Below are 12890 nucleotides of genomic sequence, written 5' to 3'. Positions count from 1 at the left end.
AGCTAATGCAGAGGTAGCTTAAACCTGCATTCTTTCTGTTCGTCTGCTCTCGCTGCAAAAACATCTTTGCTCACCTGATCTATGATGTAAACATTTACTAAGGAGGTTGTGCTTTAAGTCACTACTTTAAATTCTTATTTAATACAACATGATTTACATTTTTATCATTATCCTCCCTTTTGCAGTAAATTAGACGATAAAGCAGGGCAAATAAAGTTTTATGGACAGAGTTAAATCTGACAGTTTAATAAAGTTAGAATAAACATATGTACCGTTTCATGTTCACCTTCTGCTTCAGCAGCATCTGCTGCTTTTCAGTTTTGCTACAAGATGACAGACGCCAGGACGCTTAACTCGAGCCTTCAGAGTCACAGCGTTACAGCTTCATCAGAGGTGAACTCCAGATCACAGCGATAACTGTTAAACCTGCATTTTTACAAGCGACCATTTTCACATTACACGCATTCACTCGATTCTTACTTTAAGCTCTTGTGTGTCTAACTCCAGTCGTGTTAGTCCAGAGCTAAACTTCCTTGTCATTTTAACCCGACATTTAATCTTGTTTGTTTAGGCATCGAGTAGGAGTGTATACTTGCACGCATTTGCACCTTCTAAAACCTTCTGAGAGAACCATATCTGGATTTCATCTGTGTTTTCTTTTTTCCTTGCAACGAATTTGCCTGCAAGGAATTCTTGTCAGTAATTCATTGAAAACCCGGAATAATGTGAATTATTTCAGAGTGAAATACTTTTCCTGATCACACTGAAAGGTAAGGGACACTGAACAGGACCTACCCCTGCATTTATTAACAGTAAAACATCTGCCAATTGCCTCTAGTTGAAGTAATTGGACATAATTTAAATGAAGCATTGATGTGTTTGGATACATGTCTGTATAAGAACAAACAGGCTTCATGGGAATTGGAGCCTATTCACAAGTTTTAAAAGAAGGCTCTTGGCAACTGCTGTGAAAATGAAAATAAAATGTGTTTATAGCTTCTGCTTATCCAGGAGTTTACCACCATTACTGCCAAGATCAACACCTACCCGTACTATTCAACATTTTTTGTGCAACAGATAAGCAATGCAATCATATCAATCAGAATGGAACATTCCTACTCTCAGTTGTTTAAAATCCATGAGGCCACAGACCTGTGCTTCCTTCAGGATAGAAATGTTTCTTCAGATGTTCAGGTTTTTTTCCTTCAGGCTGCCACACATCATGTCTAATAAAGAAGAAAACAGTATTCTAACTTTGCACATTTTATTCTGGTGTTAACAGCTGATCTTGGTAAAAGTATGATTTGTGGACTGTTGGTTTATTAGCACTCAAGGAAAACATGGATCCAGCAGCGAGCTGTAAGTTTACAGCGGACCAAACCTGAAGCTGAACATGGCTGATTTTATTTAACTAAGCTTAAGATGATCTTTTGTTTATTGTCCACAGATGCACATTGAACCCAGTCTACAGTCTGTTAGATGATGTCTGCAACACCATCCATGTTAGTGTTTTGGTCGCTGCTGCGTTTGCTTTTCTTTGCCTTTTTCTGGGCAATTCAGAACCACCAGTGAACCTAAGTCCACTAACTGCATGTGGCAGGAAGCCAGAGTGCTTAAAGAAAGAGTGGCAACCACTGCAGACACACACATGTCTGCTAATCCGAACTAAAGAACAAATAACTAACTTCTACAAATACTAGAAATCACTCAATGAAATAGAAATCGTGCATCTTTGATAGTTTCTACAATAGAATACAATAGATAGATGGAATAGCCTTTTATTGTCATTGTGCATGTACAACAGAATTATGGGTGATAATAACATTATGGGTGACAGCAGAAATAAATAAGAAACGGAAGAAATATATACAAAACATGAGAAAGACACACATTAAAGAACAAAGTGCTTGGAAGTAGTGCACAGAAAAGACTTAGATTGGTGGGTGGGTGGACACCGGTGGGGTGTGTCGGTGTTTGTTAACAGTCTGAATGGCCCAGGGGAAGAAGCTGTTTCTGAGTCTAGAGGTGTGGGATGTGATTGACCTGAGGCGCCAGTCAGAAGGCAGCGGGTCAAAGTGCTTGTGGACAGGGTGCGTGCGAGGGGTCACCTGTGATGGCCCAGGTTTTTCTGAGACAGGAGGTTCTGGTGATGGCCTCCAGGGGTGGCAGAGGGCAGCCAGTTATGTTTTGGGTGGTGTTAATTACTATGTGCAGATTCCTGTTCTCAGTCGTGGCCTCTACGTACCAAACATCCAGACAGTAAGAGAGCATGCTCTCCACTGAGGAGCGGTAGAAGGCCAGCAGCAGCTTCTGCACACGGAGGAAGTGCAGCCACTGCTGGGCTTTCTTTACCAGGGAGATGGTGTTGTGGGTCCAGGTGAGATCAGCGGCGATGTGGGTGCCCAAAAACCTGAAGGTGGAGACAGATTCACCCTGTTCTACATTTGTGATGATGAGTGGAGTGGACCTGTCTGTGCCTCTTGAAGTCCATTATGACACAGCACATCAACCATTTGTCAGTTAACTGAATTAAATGTTCATAAATGCACCAACAGCACAAACAGAGTCAACTGTTCCACTTCAGTGACTCCAATTAGCTGAGGTGAGTCCAAGAAGACAGCTAACAACTATAGATGAAAACAACCTGTCAGTCAAAGCAGGCACTCCCTTCATGGCATTGAAATGGATCACTTATAATAACGGTCACCCAGTATGAAGGACTCAGGAAGGAAGTTTTGCAAACACATGATTCATCTTCTAAATTGTAAGAAAAGTTTCTTCTCTTCTGGTTTGTATGAGCGCTCATATGAACCTAAAAAGCTGCTCATCCAACTTTTAGCAAACGCAACCCAAGTGCTCACCTACAAAAGCTTGTGCAACAGCAGCAGCCTGAGAGAACAACACTCCAGAGAAAATGACTTTTTCAGAACTGGCTACATCTACCAAAGATGTATCATATTTAATTAATTAATTTCTTGGTAACACTGATGTCACACTGCGTTTGTTGGATGTGTCAGTGTTTTTTGATAGAAAAGGGGAGGTACCAGACCTAACTCCAGTTCTATGAGTGCGTTTAAGGTGCCCCCAAAGAAAGAGTGCCACCAGAGCCGATCTAGGAGAGCCGTTCCACTTCATGGTAACCTCACTGTGCAGAAGACAACTGCAGTTCAGCTGTGTGTGCAGGAGGGGGAGTGTGTAATTAATGAATTAATTAATTAAATTGTAAAATCTTTATCTATATCTGCTTCCAGACAGAAAAAAGCACCCTTTTTTTGCAAGTACAGCACAAAAAATGTCAGAATTTAAATAAAATAACACGAGGATCTCATCTGGACAACCAACTGCTCCAAGTTGGTCAAGAAGGTGCCTCTTCTTCCTGAGGACTCTGAGGAAGAACCACCAGTCCTCAGACATCCTGGTGAACTTCTACCGCTGCACCATCGAGAGCATCCTGAACAACTGTATAACAGTCTGGTACGGGAGCTGCTCTGCCTCAGCCCGAATAAACTGCACTACTGTAAATGCTATATAGACAGTCGTTCTGTACTATACAATAATTATAGTTTTACAACTGTTTATAACTTGTATAGTTTCATATTTATATCCTGATCATAGCTTGTACACTCACTACAGCCTGTACATACTTATAGTTATAGCATATTCATAACATACCTCCATGTACATTGTAACATACCCATAATAGACCCATATTTTGTATTGTATCTATATATCTATGTTATTGCTAAAGCACTTTCTGGATGGATGCGAACTGCATTTTGTTGCCTTGTACTTTTGATATGTGCAATGACAATAAAGTTGAATTCTGATTCTGATTCTTTTCTCCATAAAACACAACCTTTGTATGTTGATTGGTTGGTCCAGGATTTATGACAGGACACATTTTATTGTAAGAGATAATTACATGTTAGACATACAGCACACTGGAGACTTCCACGTGTACATAAGAAACAGCTGGTTGTAGGGAGGGAAAATGATGCAATCCAGTAACTGCTGCTTGTTTCCTGACATCAAAATGGCTCGTGGCGTGGTGACATGCCTGAGACTCACATAAAGACACTTTACTACTACTAAAACATCTATACTGCACCAACCAGGTGTTTTAAAAGTGTGATAAAAAGTAGTAGAAACTTGAGCTTCAGCTCTGTAGGCTAGAGGTGTAAATACTGGCCCAGTATCACAGATACCAAGTACCAGTAGTGATACAACAAACTTAATGAGGTGAATGCATCATTGTTGTGCTATATAAATACATTCATCTTAACAGTTAACACAGAACGGTTATTATATCCAGGCATTTACATTTTTTCACTTCCAATAAAATAATTTAACATGTTTCAAAAGGATGATTACATTATTTCAATCTTTGAATGTACTCTATTGGTAACCAGTCAGCTGAAGTAACAGCTATCGTGACCAAAAACACTTTGAAAATTACTAATGCTGTTGAGCCCACATGAGTCATAACTGAAACATGACTTTCACCACCATAAACTACCTGGGTTTTCTCTACCAGGAGCCTCGGTGTCTGTGCCGGGGATCTGGGTCTCTTTGAGCGTTTTTTTTATTTTTTTTATTTTGCAGCTTGTTGTTGCCTTTTTCAGTTTTTGATCCATTTGTACAAACTGTTTTGCAACAGCAGAGAATTCCCTTCTTACACACATATTGCAGTTTGCTGTGTGTTCACTGACAGCTGTAAAATGTTCCTGCAGGATGCTCCTCTCTGCAGCCCGCATGTGTCTTTGCACAAGGTGTCACATGACAGAACGAGGGGGAGAATCGTATGTGCATGAGAGGAGCTGTGTTTGCACAGACACGTCTACTTTGTGATGAAAGGGGAGCAACATACTGAACCTAAGGAGTGAAAAACTGAAACTGAAGTATGCCATCCACATCTATATGATGCCAGTAGCAACATTGCATTAATACTATCTATGTTTGGATCAGTCCGCCCACTCCTACCACAGGCCCCCATTCATATGCATTCCCAAGAGAACTGTATCAGAAGTTTTCTGGTTTCACCCTGGTTGCGAGTCTATGGCCACCCCTTGGCTCCGCCTCTGTTCAGAGAATGAAACCTCTTATCCCTGGGTTTTACCACTTCTTTTGCCTCATATGGAAGTTACTTTTTAGATTAATATATATAAAATATATCATTTTGAGAGACTCCTTTTATTCTTGTGGTAAGTTTGTAGGTCTGTCACTCTGTAACACCTACTGTAAGAAGCAGTTACTAACTAACAGCCGTACAGGCGATACATTCGAGCCTAATCTTAGCTGCATTTGCATTTATGGCTTAACTACCATACAGTACTGGCAAATGTTTCAGATGTGTCCGAGCAGAATCACCATGAGTCACCCTGAGTAAATTCAGAATGCGGCCCATAGAAAAAACCGCAGATGTGGCATAGACAGATGTGAGCAGACGCTAACGTCTGGTCTCTGTTAGCCACAGACCACCTTTAAAGGGAAAGAGTCTGCATTTCACCCGACCCATAGAAGGTGGACCTGCGCCTGACTTTGGGCATCCTGTCTACAGCCTGTGTCAACAGGTCAAAATGCCAACTGTGAGACACATTAGGGTGACACGTTCATCTCTGTAAGGATATTATTTTTGGTCTTTGTTATGAGCGAATTATTCTATAAAGATCATTCCCACATACTTCTACCAAAAGAGAAATTCATCTTTCATTTCCTCCTCAAATTAAGAGGCTTAATTGAAAATGACGAACGGCACGAACAATGGCCAACACGCCTCTTGAACAAAATATTCAGTGGCGGCCGTTACAGCGAATACCAAAAAGACCCACCACGCCTGGTCACACCTGCAGTGACGAGCAGTATACCTGTTTGGCAGCTCCCTCCTCTCATTGCCCTATAAAACCTTCCTCCGGGCTCCGTCAGCACCACCTCTTGCGTACCACTCGTGGAGACTTAGCGATCGCCGCACCTGAGAACAGAGACCGACTCATCATGACCTCCATCCGCCACGGATTATCCGCTCTTTCCCTCTACTCCGCGCCCAGCCTGCGAAGCTCTCGGGGTACAATGAGCGTCTATGGCGGGGCAGGTGGTAAAAACGTCCGGGTGTCTTACGCCTCCAACGGCCTCGGCTCCGGCTTTGACTTGTCACAGACGCTCTCAGGTGACAGCGGCAGCTTCTCCGTATCAGGCAACGAGAAGGTGACTATGCAGAACCTCAACGACCGGCTGGCTTCCTACCTGGAAAAGGTGCGCTCTCTGGAGACTTCCAACGCGCAGCTGGAGCGTCAAATCCGCGAGTGGTACGAGAAGCAGACCCCCACTGTCAGGGACTACAGCAAGTATGAGAAAATCATCGAAGACCTGCGCAAAAAGGTGAGCTCTCCCCTTCAGTAAATGTTTAAGTAAAGAAAACAATTTCAAAACTTCAAAAAATGAAGCTGAACTCTTCTTTCCAACCCTTAAACTTTTTTTTTATCTCCCACATCTGTTGTTGATAAGCTCTGAATGTTGCCGAACTAAGTTCCCTTCGTTTCTTAGTATTTTTTAACCCTTTCTGCATTAGGTGATGATGGAAATGCCGTTATTTGTTTGAAGAAAAACATAAAAATCAAACACAAATTATCGTTTCAACATATGTCGCCTGTTTTTCAAAGGAAGTCACCTGCTTCTTTTAAACACAATAAGGCTACTCTGCAACATTATCAATAACATATGGCATGCTGACACACCAGCAGCATCATTCAGTTGTCTGTCCGTGGAATGTGGATCAGATCTAAAAAAAAAAAAACTACACAAAATGACAAACTGGACTTTGTTACTCAACAGGATGTAGAAACCCTGCCAAGAGTGATGCTCAGACGCACTTGATGAACAAAATAGTTCTTTGATCCTGTTAAAGCATTTACTCTGGAATGAATAAATAAAGTTATTCTGTGTAATAACCCAACCTTGCCAGCCTACATTCTGGACAATGAGTCACTAACACGCCTTTGTGGTAGTATTATATTCGGATTAGAAACCACTCACGCTATTTCTGCTTTGTTTACTTTTCCTAGATCGGCTTGGCCACACAGGACAACGCCAGGCTGATGCTGCAGATTGATAACGCCAGGCTGGCTGCAGAGGACTTCAGAATCAAGTGAGTGGGAACATTTGCCGATGTCTGTGTGGTGGAAAAATAATTAGCTGACTGCTATTTATTCAGACGTGACTTCACCCGTTCTTGCTCTCTCTTGATATTATCACTGACCCGTAACCTTCAACAACAAAAGGAAAAAGTGGTTTAACTGGCCCAGCTGGTTTTTGAGCTAACGCTACATCGTCTGTATTTGTTTTTGTTTTAACATCAATCGAGCAGCTACAGCAATATAAGCAATATTTTATCCCCAACAGGTTTGAGAATGAGCTGGCGGTGCGCATGTCGGTGGAGTCGGACATCGCCGGGCTGCGAAGGGTTCTGGATGACCTCACCATGAGCAGGTCTGATCTGGAGATGCAGGTGGAGGGTTTGAAGGAGGAGCTGGTCTACCTGAAGAAGAACCACGAGGAGGTGAGCGGCCTGCTGTCACTGACATCAGAGTGGCAGAACAAAAAACAGACATGTGATGCACTTTGAAAGTCTCAGGGCTGCACATCCAGAAAACAGAGTGCAGAACAAAAGCATGAAAGTAGTTTTTGATGAGTCAGTTCACCAGCAATTTGGCATCATTTGCCTACTCAAACAGCCGTTAATCCCGAATTTGTTTAGATCATTTTAATGTGACTTCAGAGCCTCAGGCTGATAAAAAAAAAGATAAGACTTTTCACATGACAGTCCAGGTCTGCTTAGATGACAAAAGTCTCATAAATGTCCACCTGCATAAAAAAACACATTCAAAGAAAAATGCTTTGGCCACACAGAACAACAGTGGGATACAGTGAAAACACAGCGAGTCAGCAGCACACAGAGTCATGAACTGAATCAGTGTGAGGCTACATGAATGCAGTGTTTATAAATTTTGGTACTTTCTGTAGCAGTCTGGTTTTAACTGGCTCTTCACCTTAGGACCCAAACTGTTTTTTTCCTCTCTTAGCATTTCATGCTCTTACCTGTTACTGTTGTCATGGTTTCAGGAGCTCGCAGCCCTGCGTGGACAGGTTTCTGGCAGCTCTGTGAATGTGGAGGTGGACGCCAAGCCTCAGGAAGACCTGAACAAGGTCTTGGATGAGATCAGAGCTCAGTATGAGGGCATCAATGAAAAGAACCGCCGTGAGATGGAGGCCTGGTATAAGGTCAAGGTGAGGAGAAGAGGCTGCACTTTGAACTGAATCATCTCATGACTGCACTAAAATAAATGTGATCACCCGATGGCTTGAATATCTTTGTGACCATTATTGTGTCCATTTTGATACCTTTTAGTTTGATGAGCTGAACAAGCAGGTGGCTTCCAGCACAGAGACCCTCCAGTCCTCAAAGACTGAGATCAACGATCTCAAGAGGACCCTGCAGGCCCTGCAGATCGAGCTACAGTCCCAGATCAGCCTGGTAAGGAAGGCTCTACATACCAGCAACACATTTGCAGCATTTTCCTGAACACACCACAAACCGCAGTTAGTCAACCTGCCAGTCACCATTTTTTATGCCTTATGCGACTCAAGTGGAAATACGAGTTTCAAAACAAGCAATTAGCACTCGGCACACACTCATTTATCCTCGTGTGTTTACTCTCCCATGAAGAAATCTGCCTTGGAGGGTCAACTGTCAGAGACAGAGTCCCGCTACAGCCTGCAGCTTACCCGGCTCCAGGCTATGGTGGACGGCTTGGAGAAGGAGCTCAGTGAGGTGAGGGTGGACATCGAGAGGCAGTCCATGGAGTACCAGCTGCTGCTCGACATCAAGACCAGGCTGGAGATGGAGATTGCAGAGTACAGAAGGTTGCTGGATGGAGAGGATATACAGTAAGTTACTTATAAATAAACATCTATCACTGTAAATAACTACTTTTGCAGTAAAGCAGAGGTTTAAACTGGTGCCAGTGGCTGTATTAATGTGCTAGTGCTCTGGCATCAATGCATTTAAAGTCAGCCAAAGCTGACGAGAGGAGCAGGAGTTGCAGCTAATCCAAAAAAAATTGAATAAAAATTTTGTAATCAGTAAAGACGTGGTTTGGCGACCAGTAGAATAGTTCCTGGGTTTTTCCAATGTTAGCTGCATAGGCGAAGACCACCCTCACTAACTTCTGATGCACTCCCATTCATTTTGTTCTGTAAGCAGGCCTGAAATATAATACGAACCGCACAGTTCAAGAGTTACTCCTTGTCAGCTTTCAAAGGTTAAAGGGTTGGATAAAGAAATGGTGGTAAAAACGCTTCCTGCCAGAAGAAGGAAACATGAGTAAAACTAATGTGTCATAATCTTAAAGCTGTGGGCATTAAAAAAAAAGACCCAACAACATAATTTTGTGTTATAGTTTGTTTTATTAAAGCAAACCAAAGTTTTGGGAATGCCAAGCATCCTTAAAACATTAAAATGTTTCAAAAGCACAAACAGGAAAGGCAGGTTCACTTCAGTATCCCGAGTATCCTCAGAAAGCAAGAGGATACAGCACTCTGTGGCCAAATAAAGCAAACTTTAACCCTTAATAACATCAAACCAGCTGAGCTATACAAATTCCCTCTCCATATAGATGTCATAAAAGAGGAAATTGACTGTAAAGACTTTTATTTTTTATCTTATTTTATTATATACCAGGCTGTAAACATGTTCATTTGTGCTGTAAAGCTGGAAACTTTAACGTGGGAGTTTGTGGACACTGACTCGCATTTGGAAAGTTTTAAAAGTTCCTGCACCCAAAAGTTCATCATTTAGTACTTTTTTCCTTAAACTTGTAGCAATCCAAAATTAACTTTTTTGCTTTCATGCAGGAAAACCGTTAAGGTCGTCGAGGTCAAAGAAGAACGTAAGTTTACGTCACTGCTGCTTTTATTTATCTCAGTGTTGTTGCCTGGTAAAATGACACATACTACAGGTTTAAATTATGTTCCTGTTCGCTCCGCAGGTAAACCAGTCAGAACCCAGAGGAAAAAGGTGGTGATTGAGGAGATCGTTGATGGGAAAGTGGTGTCCCGCTCAGAAGATGTAGACACAGAGGTCATCAGCAAGTAGACAGACTCTCAGCAGATCTGTACCAAAAAAACAACCAATAGGTGCCCTTCCTGTCCTCAGATGTCTACTAAAGCTATTCAGGAAGAGAATTTGTAAATATTTCTCTCCTAAATCTTTTTTTTTTTTTTGGGATTGCTATTTGGGTTTTATTTTTCTCAGAAAATATTTATTCTGATTTAATGTTTCAGAAAATAACAAAGCTATTAAAATTGGAATAAAAAGTTTCTAAAAACCAGCGACACGGAGTCTACTCCTGCAGTGCCTCACTCATACATTAGGTGGCACTGTCAAGCAGATTAGTGAAAAAGCGTTTGTGCAAAGTCAATTTGAATATTAAGGTACATTTTCAATGTTGTATGAATAGAAATGGCATTTTATGTAGCAAATCTTACATAAACAGTGCTGAAGGTGTTACATGATGCTTTTAATAAGGGAGCCAATATCCTTGAAATGCTTAGACCACTGTGCTGTGCTATTCCACAGAAGGAGAGCAGACCTCGCTTCCCATAAACATTTGTGTCTCTGAGCTCTTTGTGTCCTTGTTTTCATTTCCTCAAATGAACAAACATCTGCCTTCCTTTTCGTGTCATTTTCTAACCTAAACACAAGAAACGCGCACAAAGCTTTCAGCTCTTCCTTTGTGCAAAAAGAACATGCACATGCCTCATAATTAAACTTAATGTGACACACTGCAGTTTTGGTGCTACTTTTAGGGACTGTACAAAAACAACTAGCAGGTGACAATATTTTCTTTGCTTACATAGTATTCTTAGAGCAGGTATATCTTTCATGTAACCAACGCCAGGCTAAGCGATGTAGTTATTAATTATCACACACACACACACACACACTTTGATTGTTTGGAGGCAAATGCATCAACGTATTCTTAATTATAGACCATAATTAAAATGAAAATTATGTTTTGTGGGCAATTCCTGTCTGTAAGTATTAAATATAAACATATGTCTACAGATTTACAATAAATTAATAACTAACGCCGCTAATCACTCCTACCCTTATCCATGGCATACATCGAATGAGCTACACTGTGCTGCAAACATGGTGAGTATTCAGGATCAGCTCTTAACATTTAACATTCGTACGAGATTGATGTTACTTTAGCTTTATCATATTTATCATACGATTATTAATAATCACTTAATACAGACTATGTGTAATTACACACAAACATATTTTAAATTCTAATGTTTTTCTTTGCTTTGTTGTCCATAAACCTGAAATCAGCGCTGAGCTGAGGAAGAGTTCCTTACTCTCACTTTAAGTGACCAGAAACATGGTGACAGTCTGAAGATTGACTGCTGCAAGTCTTTTTGTGGTCTTCACCTGTTAGTTTGAGAAACCACTTGTGTGAGAGGTGAAACGGCTTCACAGACTTAAAACAAAAAGTCCAGTTGCCTTTTATTTTCAAGCTCTTACAGTTACCACGACTGATGAAAACCTGCACAGACATAAACATCATGTAGTGACTTACGAAGTGATTCACTCCTCTCTGCTCATGCAGTGTATGTCAGTGTCCACTAGATATCAGTATGCTCACAAAGATCGTCTGTTCCTGTTTCTGCAAAGTCTTTGACAAGTGGAGGTGATGCTTGTTTGTGCCCTCACCATGTGACAGCTGGGACAGGCTTCATACTCGGGTCATGTCTATTTTTAGATTCAATAAAAACAAAAAAAAAACAAAAAAAACAATTTAAAATTAATATTGGCTGACACAAAGATATATTTGAAGACACACAGAAGTAGAATGACACAGTTTTCAGTGGGAACAGACCAGTACATCTCTTATATGTGTCATGTGAGACTGTTATGAAGAGGGGGGTGGGCTAATTCCATTTAAGCAAAAGTTTTAGCATCAAAATATAGTTAAAGCACCTTACTTTTATCATTAATTCCTTTTTTGTATTTTTAAATTATGAATATGTACTATAGGAAGATATATGTATTAAATGTAGATCACTTTGAGATGGTGTTAACTACTTATATTCTGTTGAGTAGCTTTATCTGCATTAGCACAGTAACATATATTACAGAGTACAAAGGATAGCACTAGTACTAGTATTTTCGTGTCAGATGAAAATACTAGTACTAAGTGCTACATGTTCTCATCCAGTGTGGTTAATCTAGCGCATGTTTTTGGCGAGAGGGCATCACTACTCGGCGCCCAGAGGACCCGGTTTTTCCACTTCCTGGTAGAAGCTTCCTGAGTGAAAAGTTTGAGGTGTAGTTTCATCTCCTGTAACATGAGGCTGCAATATGATAAAAACAAACTCCGGATTATGTGTGCATGATGTTATATTTACTCCTGTGTGATTGTCAGAGTTCGTTAAATAAAAACAGTAAAGGTCGCTTAAAGCTCTGCTTCCTCCTGCAGACTTTCACACTCTGCAGCAGACTGTAGCACGACTGTGCCACTCAGGGCTGGGGTCCCTAGTCACGACCTAAATGATGACAAAATCTTGCACCACGGAAAGCTGACGTCACCGCGGTACAGTCACCGCTCCGGTGACGTCACGTGACGGAGGCCGGGCGGCAGCATAAACAAAAGCCGAGAGTTTAATGCCATCTGCTGGACGGACACAGCCTGTCACCCAGCATCATTACGTCATCCGGGAGAAACCGGTACCAGCTGCGGATCGAAGTAACCTGGGAGCCCGGACCTGAATGCAAAATGAGCCAGGAAGCGAAAGAGCAGGACAGACAGTGAGATTAATAATGGACAGAA

The 12890-nt window shown here is 41.5% G+C and overlaps 1 protein-coding gene across 2 annotated transcripts; it reads left to right on the top strand.

The window, feature by feature from the left end:
• Window positions 1–5745: 5745 nt before the first annotated feature.
• Window positions 5746–10673, top strand: LOC309707910 (keratin, type I cytoskeletal 19-like; the record flags this gene model as incomplete). 2 transcript variants are annotated; one of them, XM_082535502.1, is made up of 8 exons in its annotated part: window positions 5746–6375; window positions 7059–7141; window positions 7396–7552; window positions 8116–8280; window positions 8402–8527; window positions 8720–8940; window positions 9907–9941; window positions 10041–10673. In XM_082535502.1, exons 1-8 carry the CDS (start codon window positions 5761–5763, stop codon window positions 10145–10147), a joined length of 1509 nt encoding a protein of 502 aa, XP_082391628.1. In that variant the 5' UTR covers window positions 5746–5760. The 2 variants fall into 2 exon arrangements, with proteins under 2 accessions (XP_082391628.1, XP_082391629.1); XM_082535503.1 differs by lacking the exons at window positions 9907–9941; window positions 10041–10673 and having other exon boundaries at window positions 8720–8944.
• Window positions 10674–12890: the final 2217 nt, after the last annotated feature.

The sequence above is a fragment of the Aulonocara stuartgranti genome (genome assembly GCF_965226115.1).
Source record: "Aulonocara stuartgranti genome assembly, chromosome: 6".
Taxonomy (NCBI): Eukaryota; Metazoa; Chordata; class Actinopteri; order Cichliformes; family Cichlidae; genus Aulonocara; species Aulonocara stuartgranti.
This window is presented reverse-complemented; position numbering and strand designations above follow the sequence as displayed.